At 36.0% G+C, this 20520-nt stretch overlaps 1 protein-coding gene and 1 long non-coding RNA gene across 7 annotated transcripts; one reads left to right on the forward strand and one right to left on the reverse strand.

Annotated features, from left to right (window-relative positions):
• Window positions 1-544: 544 nt before the first annotated feature.
• ZNF639 (zinc finger protein 639) lies at window positions 545-9285 on the forward strand. 6 transcript variants are annotated; one of them, XM_074328223.1, is made up of 7 exons: window positions 1000-1223; window positions 1809-1903; window positions 4391-4463; window positions 5140-5208; window positions 6224-6334; window positions 7815-7949; window positions 8077-9285. In XM_074328223.1, the coding sequence occupies exons 4-7, from the start codon at window positions 5151-5153 to the stop codon at window positions 9225-9227; spliced, it is 1455 nt and encodes a 484-aa protein (XP_074184324.1). In that variant the 5' UTR covers window positions 1000-1223; window positions 1809-1903; window positions 4391-4463; window positions 5140-5150; the 3' UTR covers window positions 9228-9285. The 6 variants fall into 6 exon arrangements, with proteins under 6 accessions (XP_019607625.1, XP_074184324.1, XP_019607607.1 ...); XM_019752066.2 differs by lacking the exons at window positions 1000-1223; window positions 1809-1903 and adding an exon at window positions 545-993; XM_019752048.2 differs by lacking the exon at window positions 1809-1903.
• On the reverse strand, window positions 6328-20497 carry LOC109458487 (uncharacterized). Its single transcript, XR_002139235.2, has 3 exons — window positions 20356-20497; window positions 19876-19933; window positions 6328-6847 (listed from the first exon to the last, which is right to left on the reverse strand). It is a non-coding gene; the product is annotated as an uncharacterized LOC109458487 (long non-coding RNA).
• Between the last annotated feature and the right edge of the window lie 23 nt (window positions 20498-20520).

A 20520-nucleotide genomic window follows, 5' to 3' on the forward strand; every position in this document is an offset into this window, starting at 1 on the left:
TCAGAAAAAGCAGTGGACGTGGATAAAAAGACACGGATTACAGCCCTGATTATCCGAGTCACCGTGGGCAGGTGATAATCCCAAGTAAACGGGAGTCATTCATTCACTTAATCTCTTTTTTTACAAAAAAGAGTAAAACCTTGTCTTCAGCCCCTCACAAACTCACTTCTCTAATATGTAAATTGGGACTAACAACCTCAATTCGTTGTCAAAAAGATTAAACATATGACCACTCTTGAATTTTCATTTCTGAAACCGTGCCCACCGTTTGTTTGTGCTTCTTTATACATTTAATCCTTTCTACATCTGCTCATAGAAACTCAAGGTCGGAAAAGGAATTAAACCATCTAATCCAATCCCATATAATTTCACATTAATTCCGCCAAGATTTCTTGAGTCAAGGAATCCAGCTGAAGCCTAATAATGACTCACGATGTTCAAGAGTCCGCCCTCCTGCCCGGTGGACTGCATCCCAGCCCTGCGTGGTTCTTTGGCGAACGTCAGTAAAACCATGACGCGGTTGTTGCCCTTTTAGTTGTCCCCAGCAGGCTGCTGCCACTCGTTAAGGTCTGAAATGCCATCAGCCTGGCCCAGCCCTGCAAGACCGTTCTCGCACGTCCCCTGAAGGAGCGGGGTGGGAAAGCGGCTGTTGGCGCGAGCGCTTCTCCCCCTTCTTCGGGGCAGGAGAAGGGCTGCGAGCGGGCGGGGTAAATTCCCAGCGCGGCCCCGCCTGGAGCGGTTCTAGGGCTGGAATCACCCGCTGGTCGCGGGAGGAGCGTTACCCAGCGCGGAAAGGGCCTGCGGCGGCGCAGAGGTGCCGGCAGGGGGCGCGGGCTGCCGGACCACCCCCGGGGTTAAAGGCCGGTGGTCCCTCCCAGGCCTGGTGTGAGGCCCGGCCTCGCTGTCAGGTCCCCTGCCCCCACTCTCACCTCGTCACCTCCCCGCCCTCCCAGCGGGACCCTGAGGTGCGCGGCGCAGGCGCAGAGCGAGGCGGTGAGTGCGGCCGCGGAGCCTGGGCTTGGGGCCTGGCGGGCAAGGCGTGGGGCGCGCGGGAGGGAGCGGGGCCTGCCCGGCCGAGTGCTCGCGAGCGCGAGGGCCGGAGCTGCCGCACGCCGCCCGCCGCCCTGAGCCCGCGGGTAGGGCGGCGCGGCCCCTCCGCCCGCGCTCGGCCGCCGCCGCCTTGGAGCTACGCCTGGGCTGGCCCGGCGGCCCCGGGGGACCTGGTGAGTGTGACGGAGGGGCGGGCCAGCGGGGCGCTGGGCTGCTGCAGGAGACGCGGGCGTGCGGGCGCAGCTTCCAGCGGGAGAAGGCAGGAAAGACCGGATGGCGTCTTTTAAACCGAAACGCTGCCTTCGTGTTCTGGCGGGATTGCGGTCGCCCTCCCCCATCGCGAAGGCTGTTCCACCCCCTGCTGAGGACGCTGCCACCCTGGCTTTCCTCGGCCCCCTACGGCTTCTTTCCTTAAGCGCTTTAATGTCGGTGCTTGGGAGTCCCCGCTAGTCGCTGGGCCTAGGTGTGGCGCTGCGAGGCGCGAGGGTGGAGGGCTGAGGCCCGGTGGCTCCTCCTGCCCGGCCCCACCGACGGGCACGTCCTGCGACGTCTGGGCTCCAGACGCCCGTCGGTGCCACGCTGGCCCGCGGGCCCCTCCAGGTGGCATGGTGACCCTCCGGCGGCGCATCCGCGTGCTCGTGCCCCGAGCCTCAGCCGCAGCAGGAAGCCGTCGGTACAGGCGCTCAGGACTCCAAACTCTAGTCTAAGCAAGCCGCTCTTTAGGGTGCTTATACACCCCTTTTGGTTTTGTTTTTTAGTACAATTTAGGGAGACGAGGAATTTGAAGCCGTTTATCTCTTTGTGAAGAGCTAAAGAGTGGTACTTCAGCAAAGACAATAAGTTGGACATAAAAGTGGGTTCTAGTTCAAGCTCTCCTGCAACATTTTTGTGTTTATATTTTTCTAAAATCTGGAAAACATGCTTATTTTAAAATGAGGGTGTAAAGAACGTGCTTTCAAAACTCTTTAATATAAAAATGTAGCTTTTTATTGTAAATGCTTGTCTTATTTTTAAGAGAATATTTACATTGCAAGAAAGTCCTTAAAAAAAGATTGTTCTATTTCATGTCAGTGCTGACTGCCTATTATGTGTAGTCTGTTTTGTACACAGACATTCTTATTGTTGAAAAAGAAACAAGTGGAAAGTTGCTGACATGAGTTTTGTAAATTTTTTTTTAAATTAATGTTTTGTGTGGCATGATCTCATTTTTGTAAATGTAAAATGTATATTCATATCTTAGCATACGATAATGTCTAGTAGTCTGTACTTCAAAATGTTAACTCTGATTTTTCAGGGTGAATAGATTCTACATGATTTAATTTATTTATTTTTCTAATTTTCTAATAGTTTTTTCTTATAGTTTGCTTTTAAGTGGGGAAGGAGGAGTGAATGATAAGCTGCATGGGATTCAGAATCTTCCCCAAGAGAGGAGAACTAGTGAACAAATGCTTAGATGACATCTCTAAGTAAAAAGTCAAACTTCTTCATCGCGGTATTTATGCATCCAAAAGCACATAAAAACATTTGCTGAAATGAAGTGTGGGTAGCACTTTTGGTCTTGAGGAGGCATTTTCCCATCTTGTTGAAAGGAGGTCTAATAAGCCTTGGGGATTGTTCAGCCCTAAATAGGAGTCAAATCTTGACTGATCAAGGTGATCCTATTCCTTTCACCTGACAGTCTGAATCCTGGCCAGCTTGCAACATTAATTTTAATGCCATGCTTGGTTTCCTTTTCTTACTTTTTTATTCTTCATGTTTGAAAGAATTTGAAATGTCTTCTGAAATAACAAGAGGCTACTTTAACATGCTCAGCTGCCAGTTTTCAGTATTCTCCCTGAAACTTGTAGAGCATTTAAAACGTGAAGTGTAAAGTTTTTAGCTATATAAATTCTGGAAGTGTACAAAAGAAGGATTAGGAATAAGTCTTGAAATTTTAGTTTATTACATAAAATATGAAAACAGCTTTTGTTTTTTGTTTTTAATTTTTGAATGCACTTGATTGGGATGGGCTCAAGAAATGCTATTTGTTTTGTTAAGTAAGGCATTATTTATGTTGATATCATTTCCGTAAATCTCCTGGTTTTCAGTTCTTTGGATGGTTCCCTTCTCCTCCTCCCAATTAGTGGCTGAGTAAGAAGTGGAAGCAAGATGTAACTTGCTTGTAGCAGTGATTAGCGATAAAGGTTTACTCACAGTTGTTCAAAATCCAGGAGTCAGAAACATGCTTTTTCATCTCTGGTTCTGGCACTTAGTTGATCTGACTTTCACTGACTCTCTTTCCTCATCAGTAAAATTGGGGCACGTTTGATAGTAGCCCTTCTGTGTACCTCACATGATTGTTATGATAGTAGCCTCACTATATACGTCACAAAATAGTTGTGAAGACCAAATAAAATAAGGGTTAAAAAGATGTTCAATAAACTAAAAAAGATCTATCTTAGTACCATATGATCACATCACCTGTAGTGCTGATATACCCAAAACTTAATGAAGCAGCAAAAATAGTATGTGCACCTCAAATTCCTCACCACTAGAAATGAGATGGTCTTAGTAATGATGCCAAGTTTTATCTGCTTTGTATATCACCTTATTGGTAAGAAAAGCAGCATATAAAACTGATGGAGAAAACCACTTTTTCTAACATTCCTTCTGACATTCCTCACTGCTACAGAGGAAAGAACACTAACTGAAATGGAAGAGGTAGTTCTGATTCTGACAATCTGTTACTTGAACTGGGGTGATCACTTTATCTCCCTGTTTGTTTCCAAAACTTGGGCTTTAAAATTGATTAGATATTTGTTCAAATCCCAACCCTACCACTTATTAAGTTTCCCCTTGACTTTATTATGCCTCAGTTTCTGTGTCAATAACAAAATATTTTGAGGGTTGTGGATTTTGTATATCATAGGATTAAATAAGATAATGTGCACAGCCTAGTACATAACTGGTGATCAATAAGTGATCGTTTTTATTATTCTACTGTTAAATAGTCTATAAGGACTTAAACAGTTAAAAGTCTGTGGGTTGGTGTTTGCTTTCATTATATTGGCTTTCATCATGACTGAATAAATTAATGTAGATTTATATACTTTGGTGTTAAGATACAGCTTTAGAAAGTAAATTCATTTCAAAGAAATATGACATATTTACATATACTCACATATTTGTCAATATAAGTAATTTTTAGTATTTAATACAGTGTGTTCAAAAGAATATTATACGTGAATTAATTTTTGTATAACTTTCTAATTGAGTAAAGATCTTGGTAACATTGTATTCTTGAATCTCAGAAATGAACTACATTTTTGCTGATAGGACTTCTGTCATGTTTTTCCTGTAGGCATTTTTTACCACCTATGAAAACTTCAGTGTAATTCATTTTTCCTCACTGCCATATTAAGAATTTATACCAAGTAAGTAGAATGTGGTAAAACGAATGAGTCAATTTTATAACAGTCCATGAGAATTTAATTGTACAATGGTTGCCGTACCTGTTTTGTTCTCAGTAGAATGTTGAATGTGACCTAATAAGTAAGAAAGTGATTTTTTTCTTGAAAATTGTATTTTGATGCAATTTGGTAAGTATCTATGTGATAGGTATCTGTGTGATAAGTATTTTTTCTGGAAGCCAGGGGATCGATACAGATTTGCAAAAATACTTTTTTAAGGGATCATATCCACCTTTTGCTTGAAAACTATCAAAATACTCCCAATTATAAGAAATGTAACTATTTTATTCTTAATATGTTGCCATAGGCTCAATTTACTTTTTATAAAAAAAATAATTTAAGCATAAGGCTTATTGTAATTATCCAGTTCTCACAATTACATCAACATTTGAAAAAGAGTTCTTAATATCACTAAGAAAGAAAACAGAAATTGGTGCCCTGCCTTTAAACTTGATCAGAAAAATCCAAAATATAAACAGAAGCTTTTTTTTTAACATTTTAACATTTCTCTTATGAAGTAGATTTTCACGTGACACACAAATTTCTTATTGCCTATAAATTCTTAGGTTAGAAGGAATTTTTTATAACAGTATTAACAACAGTTATTTGCGACATATTTTAAATTTTTTTTCATTTTTAGATTGAAAAGATATGAATGAATATCCTAAAAAGAGAAAAAGGAAGACTTTACACCCTTCTCGTTATTCAGGTCAGTGAATGATTTTAAAGTTGGGCTGTGGATTAATTTCCATGCAATTGTATTCCCATCTGTTTTCTCATAAATGATCAGATAAGAGTTAAATACCTGGGTCAATTATTAGGTATAAGAAAACTTTAAATAAATTCTCTGAATATGTATTTTTCATTATCTACCATGTGCTGGGCACACATCAGAACTGACAGACATTATTTAATTCCATACAACTTCATGGTTTATAGATACTTGAAAGTAGATATCCAAGGCTGCATACTTACACAACGTAATTGGGATTTGCCTATGTGCTTCCCAAGCTTGTGCTTAATGCACAACCATAACCTTGTTGGAAGATATTTTGCATCATTGTGGAAAAATATCTTTATCCTATACATTACTTTCAGGAATAAAAACTTTTATTTTGATTGTGTGATTTTATATCTTTTGGTTGAGGTTGTCTGTGCTATCTTGGCAGTACTAAGAAGAGAGGTCTCTCTGGCTATCTCTAACTCATATACCTCTCATACATAGACTTGGGATGGTCCCAGTCATACCTACTAGCCCAGCCAACCTACACATGCTTCACATTTGAGGAAATTAAGCCTGGCTTACTGCTTACTGGCCCCTACCAGGCAAGACTTGAAATGACTATGTTCAGAAGCTCTAACTGGCCCTCAGACCACTGTCCCTGTGCATTATGCTTTCTCTGCATCACGTGGCATATCTTCTTGGTAGTTAATTCAGTGTTTTTTGCAGTTAACACATTTATATTTTGTGGTATTCTGACAGTAAGTGAAATGTATCTGTGTGTATCGCAGTTTTAAAGTTTATATTGTATAATTTGCGATTCTTTCAAAGCTCTATGTTAATATCATCTGAAATATAAAAGCTATCAGAATTGAGGGAAATATTAATACTTTATTGCAAATACTATGAAAATTTATATGTTAGATAAAGGAGTGATTGTCATTTAATGTATGTATGTATGTTTACTGTGCTTGAAAATTCTTAAATTTTGTTTTATGTTCAGATTCCTCTGGAATAAGCAGAATTGCAGATGGATTCAATGGAATTTTTTCTGACCATTGTTATAGTGTCTGTTCTATGAGACAACCAGATTTAAAATATTTTGACAACAAAGGTATATCTTATATTTTCCAAGATATTTTTCTTTAAATTGCTTTTATATATTATCATTTCTTCCGTATTTGAAAATGTGGGTGAGTTACAATTTCAAAATGGGCAAGTGTTTAAATTTGTTTAAATGCAAGAAAACAAGAATTTTTTTTGTAAGAAAGCAACTAAGTGAATTTTAATTTTTAGAGTTATTTCAGATATATAAATAAAAAGTACATTTTCCTAAATACATTTTAGTTGGCTAGGAATTGATGGCAAAGCAGAAGTGACCCAGAATTGGGAGCATTTATAATGAAAAGTTAAGAATGTTACACACAGTTCATCCACTCAGCTATATCTTTCACCTTGCAGTCTGGAGCGCTAATGGAAAGAAAGAATAGAGGATGAAGGATTTGGTCTTTTTCAATCGTTCATTTTGTACTGACTTCTCTTTTCTCCAGTATTGGGTGAATGATAACAACTTGCATTTGTTTTCTTCTCCTCTGAAATCATCAAAATTCCCATTTCCCTTGAGCTCCTGTTACAGATACAGAAACAGAAATTATTTTTTTTAAAAGAGAGAGACATCAGTATGAACTCATGTTTGGCCTAATATAGACACATATGGTTACATACAAAAATATTTGTAGGTATGTCTATCAATACATGGCAGTGTACACAAGTATTTTTTGCTCTGTTACCTGAAAAAAATGACACCCCTAAAAAAAAAAAGACATCCAGTAGCAGTGAGCACATCTAGTGCCCAGATCTTGGTTTCTAATACCATTCTCCAATAAAAGGAACTAGGGCTTCTTGGAGAAATGACTGGTTCTAGTTCTGGGGCAGAAAATATACAAGATGAGCCTGAAGCATCCTATAGTGCCAGAAAATAAGGAAGTACTCAAAACTCTCACACACAAACACTACAGATATGCCAAAGGAGCACAGGAGCCAACTAAAAGAACTCCCAATAGCCAAAGCTGAAACAATTTGAGGAGAAAAAAATTGAGTTATAACCCAAAACATAAAATAAATAGCCATGAGTCCATACTGATATAAATAAATGATTGAATAAATAAATGAGAAAAAACAAATCTCTTGTACAGAAGAATCCCAAATTATAAGTCTATTAAAACAACAACGACATGATGTTGAAGCCCAGTTTTCTATACGGACCTTATTTCAGCTTCTCCATGCTAACTTGACAATACTGTGTCTGGGCTGAGAGAATAAAGGCTCATTCAAATTCAATAATTTAAACTTAAAATTCCTAAGTAATTTTGAAAAGTGTGTTCTAGTCCAACTGGGGCATGAAAGCAAAAACAGTTACTTGTTTGGACAGATTTTCTGTGTCTGTGATATATGTAACCTCTTTTCATGGCTAAATCTAAGTCCTTAGTTCCTGTTGAAATTCAAAATTATACTTAAAATACTTGGTGCTTTGTGTTATAACAATTAATGTTTAATGCTTTGATATAAATGTTTTTCAAAATCCCTTTTTACAGATGATGATTCTGATACAGAGACATCGAATGACTTGCCAAAATTTACAGATGGAATCAAGACCAGAAACAGAAATCAGAACTATCTGGTTCCCAGTCCCGTACTTAGAATTCTAGATCACACTGCCTTTTCTACAGGTTAGGGAAACTAAGTAATAGCATTTGCATATTTTGTATAGATCAATCAAGAAATAATGCATAAAGTAATTTTTTTTGCCAGTTATTTAATAGGTCTTAACAATAATAGGCTTGTTTTATTTTTCAGAAAAATCTACTGATATTGAAATTTGTGATGAAGAATGTGATTCACCTGAATCAGTCCACCAACAAACTCAAGAAAGCCCTATAGAAGTTCACACTGCTGAAGATGTTCCAATTGCTGCAGAAGTGCATGCAATTTCTGAAGATTATGATATAGAGACAGAAAACAATTCCTCTGAGAGTCTCCAAGACCAAACTGAGGAAGAGCCGCCAGCTAAACTTTGCAAGATCCTTGACAAGAGCCAAGCTTTGAATGTGACTGCCCAGCAGAAATGGCCCTTACTGAGAGCTAATAGCAGTGGCCTCTACAAATGTGAACTTTGCGAGTTCAACAGCAAATATTTTTCAGATTTAAAGCAGCATATGATCCTGAAGCATAAGCGTACTGATTCAAATGTGTGTCGAGTATGCAAGGAAAGTTTCTCTACCAACATGCTTCTGATCGAACACGCCAAACTGCATGAAGAGGATCCCTACATTTGTAAATACTGTGATTATAAGACAGTAATTTTTGAGAACCTCAGCCAGCACATTGCAGACACCCATTTTAGTGATCACCTTTATTGGTGTGAGCAGTGTGATGTGCAGTTCTCCTCAAGCAGTGAACTCTATCTACATTTCCAGGAGCACAGCTGTGATGAGCAGTACTTGTGTCAGTTCTGTGAACATGAGACTAATGACCCAGAAGACTTGCATAGCCATGTGGTAAATGAACACGCATGTAAACTAATAGAGTTAAGTGACAAGTATAACAATGGAGAACATGGACAGTACAGCCTCTTGAGCAAAATTACCTTTGACAAATGTAAAAACTTCTTTGTGTGCCAAGTATGTGGTTTTCGGAGTAGACTTCACACAAATGTTAACAGGCATGTTGCTATTGAACATACTAAAATTTTTCCTCATGTTTGTGATGACTGTGGGAAAGGCTTTTCAAGTATGCTGGAATATTGCAAGCATTTAAATTCACATTTATCTGAAGGGATTTATTTATGTCAATACTGTGAATATTCAACAGGACAAATAGAAGATCTTAAAATTCATCTAGACTTCAAGCATTCAGCTGACTTACCTCATAAATGTAGTGACTGCTTGATGAGGTTTGGAAATGAAAGGGAATTATTAAGTCACCTTCCAGTCCATGAGACAACTTGATTATTCTCTTTAACTTCCATAATGTTAATGTAAAATAATAAATATGACTTTTTTTGGAGATGTTAAAATGAATTATTTTAAACACAATTTATGAGAATTGCCTTAAACAAAATTCTTTAATTGTCCAATTTTCTTGGCATTGCTACATTTTTCAGTATATAATTGTATACTAAATGTGGTGTTTTCAGTGTATAGTAGTTCATAGTTTTAACCCCTCTTGGTGACTGTCATCCTGTTTCTTGCATGTGCTCTGATTTAATGAATTGATAGGAAACAGATGTACTAAAAAAATGACTAGTTTTCCTTTTGTAACCATAGGTGCTATTAACTTTTTTAAACTCAAAACAAGCTCAGTTTTTCATATAGAAAGTCATTAAACTGCTGCACTACCAGCACTAAAGTGCAGTATAATGTACAATTAAGTCCACTGATACTCCCATTAATAACCCAGACCCTCCTTTTGCATTCCCCATCAGTAATTATCCCCAAGTCAATCACTGGACTCTCCATCTGTGTGATTCTTTTAATAACACTAGAAGGTCAGTGTAATAGTAGAAAAGATCTGGTTTTGGTTTTCTTGGTAGTCTTATTTTTTTATTTTTTTTACTCATCACTTTATTTTAGCCCCGATATATGTTAAGTAATGTAAGATGTGGGTGGCGAGGAACTGGTAAGGGATTAGACAATGAGAAAGCAACATTTCATAACTCAACCTGTTCACGTTTCATTTCCAGTTATGTAACTACAAAGTCATGCCCAAACTGTTGGTGTCAAATCATTTATTGACCTGAAGTATTAATACTGAATTGGGAAGATGTGGGAGCTAAGGGGTTGCTGGCGTGATAATGTATAAATTACATTTGATCATGGTAAAATCATCTTAGCTTCTATATTAATGTGCTGTGGCTGCCATAAAGTACCACAAACTGAGTGGCTTAAACAACAGAAATTTATTGTCTCACGGTTCTGGAGGTTAGAAGTTCAAAACCAAAATGTTGGCACAGTTTGTTCCTACTGACGGTTGAGAGACAAGGATCTGTTCCCTGCCTTCCTCCTCGGCTGATATACATGGCCGTCTTCATGTCCATGTGGTGGTGGTCCCTCTGTATGCAAGTCGGGCTCCATATTTCCCTTTTTACAAGGAACCAGTCATATGGAGTAGGACTCCCCCCAGTGACCCCATTTTAACTTAGTGAAGACAACATCCCCAAATAAGGTCACATTTTGAGGTACGGGGGCCCAGGACTTCAATATATGTATTGGGAGGGAAAGAGAGACAACCACAAAAAGCAGCTTCTAAATAGCAGCCTCAAAAAAATAAAACTTTGTGTATCAGCGGCCTCAAACTTAAAAAACACTACAGCTCACAAAAATATTGTTCGGGAATATTGATAAAGTTGAAACCAATTTATGACCTATGATTTTCCCACTTCAAAAACCATGGGAATATAGGCTATTTTGAGAATGGCAGAAAAAAAGTTTTTACCACCAATCACTTTTATCTACTATTTTGTCATACTTGTATATGCATACCTGTATTCCTAGAAACTACCATTCCATCTGATTGTAACTCCAGGTAGGGAGGGCTATCTGATACAAATGTTTCCTAGAAGACTTAAAATTACAATTGTTTAAATTAGAAGAAAACCTTAGAAACCATCTGGTCTAAAACTAGTTTTCTAAGTTTCTTGTAGAAATAGAAACTTAGGTTGTTTTTAGGTCAAGGTCACAAAACCACTGTAGCAGACAGAAGTGAATCCAAGTTATTTGGCTTCCTGTCTAGTGATGTTTCCATTACGCCATGTTACATAAATATGTAAGTGTCGTCCTTGAGATATTTTTCATGACTACTTAACCTAGCCCTCCAGCTGCTTTTTTGGTAATTGTTACACTTTTTTGATATACATCCATCTCCAGGAACTTGATTTTCAGCAAACAAACCTTAAGTAATGCCTTGGTGTTTTGTTTTTTAATTCTGTATTTTATTGCTTTACATTTGATTAGGTGTTGGTAATTAAATTAACAGTACTATAATGAAACTAAAAAGATACTAAATCCAAGTTTTAGAAACATAATTTTGTATTTTTTGAAGAATCTGCAGCTTGAGGCAACATCCCACTGACAGCTTGTTCAATAAAAACTTGTGACTGACTCAGCTTTCAAATGTCTGACTGACCAAATTGCTGAGGTAACTGGTCTATTTTTAGCTTAATGAACTTCTTTGGAGAAACAAACCTACCTAGAGAGAAATTTTCTAATTCTTTTTTTCTCTCAAAGACAGGCATTTCCACTATATTCTTTGTGACTTGAACCACAATTCAAGTGTGAGAAAACATAAGTGATAAAGAGGTTTATTAGCACTACAATAGAATTCTTGGCAGCAGTAAACGTAGTGACAGGTCATTTTTTTCTTGCTATTTTTGTCTTCACCTTGGAATGAGTTACTGCTTTTGAAATTCCAAAGCATTTCCCCTGCACTCCATCATTTCAAAGTGATTGTGCACTACTCAAAAGCCTTTCCTCTTCCTACTTGTTCATTTGCCAGCTTTACCATTTTAAATCACTTTTCTTAGATTTCTCTGAATGTATGATATCACACATTAACCAGTTCCTTAGTTTCACTGGACCTATAGTGTGTTGGTAGGTGATTGCTGAATTGTTGGCAGATAAAGTATATAGGCTTTTTTTTCCCAATAGCTTACACTATTCCTAATTTTTGAATCCGACTTACAAAGCATTGAATTACTTAATTCCTGGCACTTTACCATTAACCTTAACTTTCCTTGTTTTGCCAATCATACTATCTTTTGCAACTAGTTTAATATAATGCCCCAACTATTGTGATTAATTTTTAATAGAATTGTAATGCCTTAAAAGCACTATGTTATGTAAATTTGAGAAAGCTAATAAAAATCAAATGGCTATAATCCTCTTGGGAAGCAGATTGGCTCACCAAAAAAAATCAGTACTCATTAAGAATTTAAGTGAAAATAAATAGTTAAGGCTAATGTTAATCCCAATGGAGAAGCAAATTTGGTTAGGTTACCCTACAACTGAGCCTCATCGTTATAAATTAAAAATAAAATTTTGCCTCTCACTTTCAGTTCTGATGACTGAAGATGCAGAGGATCTAAAGAGAATTTTCATTAATGGCATTGAGTTTATTGATCGACAAAAACGCTTTATATTGGTTTAGCTTTCCAAAAAATTCTTTTAAGACATTAAAATCTAAGAAAAAATTATGTACGTTTGTGGTGTAAAATATAAATTCACAAAGCTAAAAGTCACGTAGTTTTCATGTTTATATGAAGTTAAATGTTCAATTTGGAAGTTGAAAAACTAAAAATTTTAAGAGCCTATCAGAATTGTTTGGAGTCTACTTCATACTAGTGATTTAAAAAATTTTTTCTAGATAAAGACTTTCCATATTAAAGCATGAATCACCACAACTTCCTTGTTAAGTTCATTCTCCTTAGTAACACTGGTAATTACCTGAACCCAAAACAAATCACATTTGTGAAAAGCAATTCACTCATTTTAAAAAGAAACAATTTTCTCACACTGCTAAATAGGAATATTGTATTATCTACTAGTCTTATTCCATACTTGAAGAGAAATGATTATTTAGACAGCTTTGAAAAGGAATTTTTGTTATCACAACCATTAAAAGTTTGTTGTTTATTTGTGGCTTTAAATAGGCAAATGAATATAACCTGCATAACCTTGCTAAAAATATTGAGCTGAATGAATTATATCCTGAAAATTTTAATGAAAAGTATGTTTTGAATGAAAACTCAAAAATTCGGTATTTTTAATATCTGATCCAGATAATGTCCACTACTGAAAAACATTACAGTTGGAAATAATTGAAACTTTTGCCCTTACTCTTCAGAATAAGCTGATATCAGGAATTGGAAACATACCCATCAAAAGTAATTTCTGGTGGGTAATTCCTTTTTTCTCTTTTTCAATCCTCTGCCTACTGGGCATTCACCATGCTGTTCTGAATTTTGGTTGGCTGAAACTGAGAAGATTGAATTCTCTTTTCCTATCTACCTGGTTCACTTTATTCAGGTTTACTTCTTTACGGCATTCTTCATGTTTCTAAAACATAGGCCTCAAACTATATTCTATGGCTAATTGCCCTCATCTTTGCAACTCTTCCTCACCTCATGTGGGTTTTCAGAAAGTCTCAAGAGATTAAAGGTTTTCCAATTAACAAGGTGAGAGTAGATTTTCAATAAAAATTCTTCCCTCTATGAACTGTGTTACGTGATTCCCTTTATACCATATACCATATCACTTGCTTTTATAGCCTATAAATATGTATTCCTGTCTAACAACAATTTGGTTGTGCTGAATTTATAGATTTCAATGCGTCTTTTAAGCAGAATATCATGGCACATCTTACTAAGCAGTTCTTTATGGTTACAAGAGGATGGTTAAGTTCTTTATGGCACTGATCCAATGGTCTTTGGTGAACAACTAAAATGCTGAAGTAAAACTAACCTAGAATGACAGAATGTTAGTTTGGGAGCTACCGCAGAGATCATCTAATCCAGATTCATTAAACTACACAACATATAAAAATAATTGTATATAGTACCTAGTTTTATTTTCATGGTTGTAAATTGTATGTTGTAAAATACAACTAGCACCTCAAATATGATTCATGTATCATTTTACTCAGGACAAAACTAATTTATTAAGAAAAAAGCAAATTGATTTAAAGAAAAACAAAGTAAATAATGATACATGGACATGGAAAAAAATTGGGTAGGTGATACATGAATGACTGAAATTTGAGAAAACAAAATTCTGATCTAAACTTTTTTATAGTTTAGAAAAATGGTTCTATAACATCATTAGTCAAATACTTTTTAAACTAGAATAAACACCTCCCCACCACTTTTCAAAGAATTTTCTTTAGAAAAAAGTTAAAATGTGCCCTATTTTGTTTTCATGGAATGTCCTACCAGACACCTGAAGGGTAAATGATGTATTAGAGAGTACTGGACCAAAGCATATATGACTTTGATTTCTAATCCCTGTTTGTTAATTGTGTGACTGTACCCAAGGACAATGGGTGTAATGTCACTAAATTCTTCTCCAATAGTCCATGGATTCTTTGCAACTCTTTAAAAACTTCTATTACACTACTCTTCAATTTAACAGCTATGGGATATCTACTGTCAAGCCATATATTTAGAGATACAAGGATAAAATAAACTATGGTTCTTGTCCTCAAGGAGATTTACCATATAAGGCAGGAAACCTCCCTGTCACCTTTCTGAACTCCAATTCAGAATTGAGTGCCTTTTTCTGTTTCTAAGTATTTGCTAGTGTACAATGCTACCATAAACATTTCTGTATGTGTTGAAATATTTTGGGGTTTTGGTTGTTTTCTTGGGGAGAGGGGAATTTTTTTTTTGTATACTTGTGATTAAATACTTCCAAATTATTATCCAATACAGCTAAAGTTTATACTCCTACCGCAGATCACGTTTTCCTACATCTTCATCAACAATGTCATACAATTTAATTTTCTGGAAATCTGGGAGGCATAAAATAGTATATTAGTGTTTAAATTTGCATTATCTGATTACTAACAACCATGTTTCCCCAAAAATAAGACCAGGTCTTATATTAATCTTTGCTCCAAAAGACACATTAGGGCTTATGTTCAGGGGGTGTCTTATTTTTTCATGTGCAACAATCTACATTTATTCAAATACAGTCATGTCATCTTCTGGAACATCATCATAATGTACTAAATGCGTCCATCTGGCTGACGATCTTAACTGGGGATTATTTTCGGGGTAGGTCTTATTTTAGGGGAAACACAGAAGGTTGAAAATAGCTTGATATGTTTATGAATCATTTTGGTTTCTCACTTTGTGAAGTGCGTCTCCATATCATTTGTTTACTTTTCTATTGGGTTTTCTGGTTAGTTTTCAGAAGTTCTTCACAAATTTTAAATGTTGCTCCTTTGTTGATTATATACACTGCAAAAAATAGTTTCTCATATTGTCATCTACCTGTTACTGATGTTTTTGGTTGAGCAGAAATCTTTTAATTTTAATGTAGAAAAATCATCATATTTTTCCTTTACAAGTTGTGCTTTCCGCATCTTATTTACAGAATCCTCTCTAACCCCAATGTCACAAATTATTTTCCTACATTTTCTCCCAATAAGTTTCTGGTTGTAACTTTCATGTTTAGGTCTGAGTTTTTTTTTTGTTGTTGTTTTTTTTTATTACATTTATTGGGGGTGACATTGGTTAGTAAAATTATATAAGTTTCAAGTGTATAATTCTATAATATATCATCTATCCATTGCATTGTGTGATCACCACCCAGTCAGTTCTCCTTCCCTCACCATATATTTCACCCCCTTTTCCCTCTTTTACAACCCTTTCTCCCCCGTTTCCTTTGGTATTAACTAAACTGTTGTCTGGGTGTATGAGTTTTGTTTTGTTCATTTGTTGCTTTCAGTTTTATATCCCACATGAGTGAAATCATATGGTTCTCGACTTTTTCTGACTTGTATTTTGCTTAGCATGATAATCTCAAGATCCATCCATCCATGTTGTAGGTCTGGATTTCTTTGTGTGTTGGTATGATTCAAGTTTTATTTTTATTCTTTCAAGTGAGCCAGTTTCCCCCAGTACTCTTTGTTAAATAATGCATCTTTACCCAGTGATTCATACTAATTTTATGACATATCAACCTTCCCCGGGCATAATTGGGATATGGGTCTCTATCTGTACCCATAGGCTCGTCTGTTCCTGCAACGGTATCACATGCTTTGACAATAACATTATGCTTTGAATATTATGGTTTTGCAATTGTCTTAATATCAGGTTGTGTGAATTTATCCTCTCTGCTCTTCTTTTTGAGAACTGTTTTAGCTATAGGTGGACTTTTTCTTCCATGCTAATTTAGAATTAGTTCCAATTCCATCTAAAGTCTTATTGGAATTACATTAAAATTATTGGTAATTTTAGAGGTAATTGACATCTTTACAATGTTTCATCTTTCCTTTTATAAACACTGTATATTTCTCCATTTACTGAGGTCTCTTGTTAATGTTTTAAATTTTTTCCATAAAAGTCATATGCAATTTTTAAGTTAATTCCTAGATTCTTTAGAATTTTGGTTGCTTTGGCGTGCTATCTTCTTTTCTAATTGGTTATTATAGGTATATAGGAAGGCTTCTGATTTTTTTAAAACATTGCTTTTGTGTACAGAAATCTTGTTCAGATTTTAGCCTTTTTAGTTCAAATATCTTTGTTCAATTTTTAATGTAAATAATCATATGATCTGCCATAAATGACATATTTGTCTCTACTTCCATTTACCAGTCCTTAATAGCTCTTTTTCTTTCTACAGAATTTGTCAGTATTTTCACTAATATAATGAGCAGAAGTAGCAAGAGCAGGCATTCCTTTTTTGTTCTTAGTCTTAGATATAAGACTCCTAAAGTTTCCCCAATAAGTGTATTTACTGCAGGTTTTGGTAGATAGCCTTTGTCACGTTTCTTAGTATTCTAAGAATTTTTATTATATGTAGGTAGTAAACTTGAGCAATGAGTATTTCAGCACCTATTGAGATAAACATGTGAATTTTCTCCTTTAGTCTACTAATATTATAAATTACATTGAATGATTTTTATGTTATTTTTGTATCCCTAGGAAAACCCTATTTGGACAAAAAAAAAGTTTTTTAATACAATGTTGGCTTCAATTAGCCAATATTTCATAAAGGATGTTTGCCTCTATATTCATAAGTGTGATTTTCTTTATTTACAGCTCCTATCCAATGTAGAATCAAGGTTATTCTAGTCTTATAAATGAGTTGGGGTGTTTCTTCTCTTATTCTATACTCAGCAAAAACCTGTGTGAGATAAGATTAATCTTTTCTTTAAAGATTTGATAAAAAGTTACTTTTAAAATCATCTAGGCTTGGCTTTTCTTTTTCTTTTTCTTTCTTCGTTCTTCTTTTTTTGTATATGTGGGAAATTGCCATTTCAATTTTTTAAATACTTAATAGCTGTTTTTTCTTGGGCTAATTTTGGTATTTGATGGTTTCTCAGAAATTTTACACTTCATAAAAGTTTTCATATGTATTGGCATCTATATTATATGTCTAGTTATTTCCCCCTTGGTTTGTATCTCCCTTATTTTTGACATTCAAGAACAGAGTTGGAAGTAATATGTCAAATATATAAGTTTTTAAAATAAATTTTAGTTTTTGTTAACTTCTATTTGTTCCAGCTTTTATATTTTAATTTTTTTCTTCTTTCTTTGTTTACTTTGCTAGTTTTTGCCTATGAGTCTATTCCATAAAAAGAAAAGCAGTGGATTAATTACTTATATCAAAACACTTATTTTTATAATTCATAACATGCAATGTCACCTTTACTTTAAAACACAGTAATTATATCAAACATTATTATTTACAGAACTAATAAAGGGATACCATCATGATTTTCAAAATTCAAACAATGTAAATAAAACAAGAGATCCCTTTGAGATCCCCTATGCTCAAAACTGATATAAGTAGTTAAGGGTTTCACATAGCTCTTAAGTGGCATAGTATAGAGTTAAACTCAGGTCTTCAGATTTCAAGTTCTGTAGTTTTCCATTAAAATGTTTCTTCTTCAATATATTTGTTGAACAGACCTGTGAATGATCTCAAGGGTGGTGAATGCTTTCACCTTCTACATGCTGGTTGATGCTTGAAATTCATCCTTAAAATCTGATTTCTTTTTGCTAAATGCCTTAACTCCATTGTAAATTATAGTGCTTATCAAATATATTATTGTTATTAGTTTTATATATATATGTTTTATTAAGCATTAAAAATATAAACTATTAGATTTTTCTCATTATAGGAATACATGCCCAATGCAGAAAACAAACAAGTACAAAGAAAAAAACAGTAATGTATCACCACCCAGAAATAAAATATATGTATTACATATGATTTAGAAAAATATCTTATTTTTATATACTGTGGCAATATGGTGAACATTTCTCTATGTCATGTACTTTTTCAAAACAAACTTTAATGATTACATCATATTCCATCCTATGCATGTACCATAATTTATTTAACCCATTTCCTACAGGGGAACACTTGGATTGTTTCCAATTTTTCATGATTTTAAATAATATTTTGATTATTATATATTTATTTGTATTTTTGAATATATTGCATTTTGAATTTATTTGATTATGTATTTACAGCTAAAGCGATTCTTTTCCTAAGGTTGCTGAGTCAAAAGGCCTACACATTATAAATTTTGCCAAATAGCTCATAACAATGTGACAATTTTATGTGTCATCTTGGAGAGTCTGTAGTACCTAGTTATTCAACCAAACACTACTCTAGGTGTTGCTGGGAAAGTATTTGTGATTAATATCTACAATCAGTTGACTTTATGTAAAGGATATTATTTTGGGTAATCTGGGTGGGCTGATCCAATCAGTTAACAGGCTTTAAGAGCAGAACTGAGGTGCCCACTAAAAAGGAATGCTGCCTATAGGTTGCAGTGTGAGCTCCTGCCCAAGAATTTCCATTCTGCCCTTAATGGGATGGCAAGCCCTACATACATATTTTGCCTAGCCAGCCCTCACAATCCCATAAGCCAATTTCTTCCAGTAAGTTTCTTACCCTATAAAACCTGACTGATACACACTGTAACCCTCCTGCCAGCAAAGTATGAGACTGCCCTGGGTCATTGGCATCACAATGTTTTTAGATAAATACACACATTTTGATAATTATAATTCCAAGAATTCCTAGCAGAAATGATTAGCATACTGTGCTTATGTATGTGTTTTTATGGAGAGGGTAGGGAAAGGAGATAAGGGATTAAAAAACATAAAATAATTGTGAAGTCAAATGATTCCAGCTTATTTTGCAATTATGCTCAGGGACTTCGTATATTGCTAATATTAAAAGCCATTTTCTTTTAATGGAATGCCTGCAATTCCAGCCAATGGACTGGGCCCTTTAATAAACATTGTATGGAATATCTGTACAGTCCAACACCCACAGAGCAACCAAAAAGACCTTTTAAAACGTAAATTAGATCATATTACTCCCCAAGCTTAAAACAGCAAGCCATTGCACTTAGAATAAAATGTAAATTTCTGATCTTGGCCTATATGATTTTACACCTGCCTACCTCTCTAAACTTATTTCCCCCAATCTCTGTTTCTCTCCCTTCATCCTAGACATATTGGTCGTCTTTCTTTTCATTCACCATAACACTTTTTCCTGTGGACCTCTGGACTTCCCTGTTTCCCATTTTGGGCACTCTTCCTCCAGTTATTCCAAGGACTGGCTTCCTGGGAAAAGCAAGTTAATATTACCTCCTTAGAAAGGACCATCCTGTGAGGCTCACTCTTTCTTATTTTCCTTCAGATAGTCTATCCCATTGCCATTTTTCTTCTTCAGAATACCTGATTTATTGCATTTGCTTATTGATATTCACCTGTTGCAACAGAACAATATTTATCCAGCTCTTACTATGTGTGAAGCAGTGATCTAAGCACTTTACATGCTATCAACCCATTTCATTTTCAGAACAATCCACAAGGTAGGTACTACTAGTACTCCAATTTTATAGATGAAGTACCTCAGGCTCAGGAAGATGAAGTGGCTTCACTTGCAAAACTGCATCTCACTTGCCAGCTCTAGAAAGAAATCCCAGGACATTTTGTTGAGCCATGTACAAACCAGCTGCAGCAGCTTCCCAAGCATGTTAGAAATTCACACTCTCAGGCCTCATCTCTAACCCAATGAATCAGAATGGGCAATTTAACAAGTTTCCCAGATGACGCCTAAGTACAAAGTTTGAGAAAAACTAGTCAAAGATGATACATCAATTTCCTAATTTCTTCTCACCTCTAAAGTAATTCAACACACACACACATACACTCACTGCTCCAAGTCCAGAAAGCCAATCTTACAGAACAGAGTAGTGGAGAGGTCAAATGGGTTTTCCATTATTGCTGCTGGCCCAGCAAGTCCGCACCCTCCTGTCTGGTAGCCCCAACCCCCACCTCACCCCACCTCCTTTTAGCTCTCCCTGACTAAACTAGCCATTGGCACCTACCTATGACTAGGCTGGTCAGAGCTTTGGAAACATTGCAAGGAGAAGGGAGGGGAAGCAGAAGTTGGCAGGGGGTGGGGAGTGAACAGCAAAACATTCCCTTGCTGCATTCCCTGCCCGCACAAACCTTGCCTTCTGCCCTTAACAAAAATGGCGCTCGACATAAGT

The sequence above is a fragment of the Rhinolophus sinicus genome, linkage group LG01, assembly GCF_036562045.2.
Source record: "Rhinolophus sinicus isolate RSC01 linkage group LG01, ASM3656204v1, whole genome shotgun sequence".
In the NCBI taxonomy this organism is placed as follows: domain Eukaryota; kingdom Metazoa; phylum Chordata; class Mammalia; order Chiroptera; family Rhinolophidae; genus Rhinolophus; species Rhinolophus sinicus.

What these genes read in the sequence shown, in the direction of transcription:
- ZNF639 (XM_019752066.2), top strand. Translation starts at nt 5,151, where the DNA reads ATGAATGAATATCCTAAAAAGAGAAAAAGGAAGACTTTACACCCTTCT. An exon ending in AAAATATTTTGACAACAAAG is followed by an intron (nt 6,335 to 7,814) that starts GTATATCTTATA and finishes CCCTTTTTACAG; the next exon opens with ATGATGATTCTGATACAGAG. An exon ending in TCACACTGCCTTTTCTACAG is followed by an intron (nt 7,950 to 8,076) that starts GTTAGGGAAACT and finishes TTTATTTTTCAG; the next exon opens with AAAAATCTACTGATATTGAA.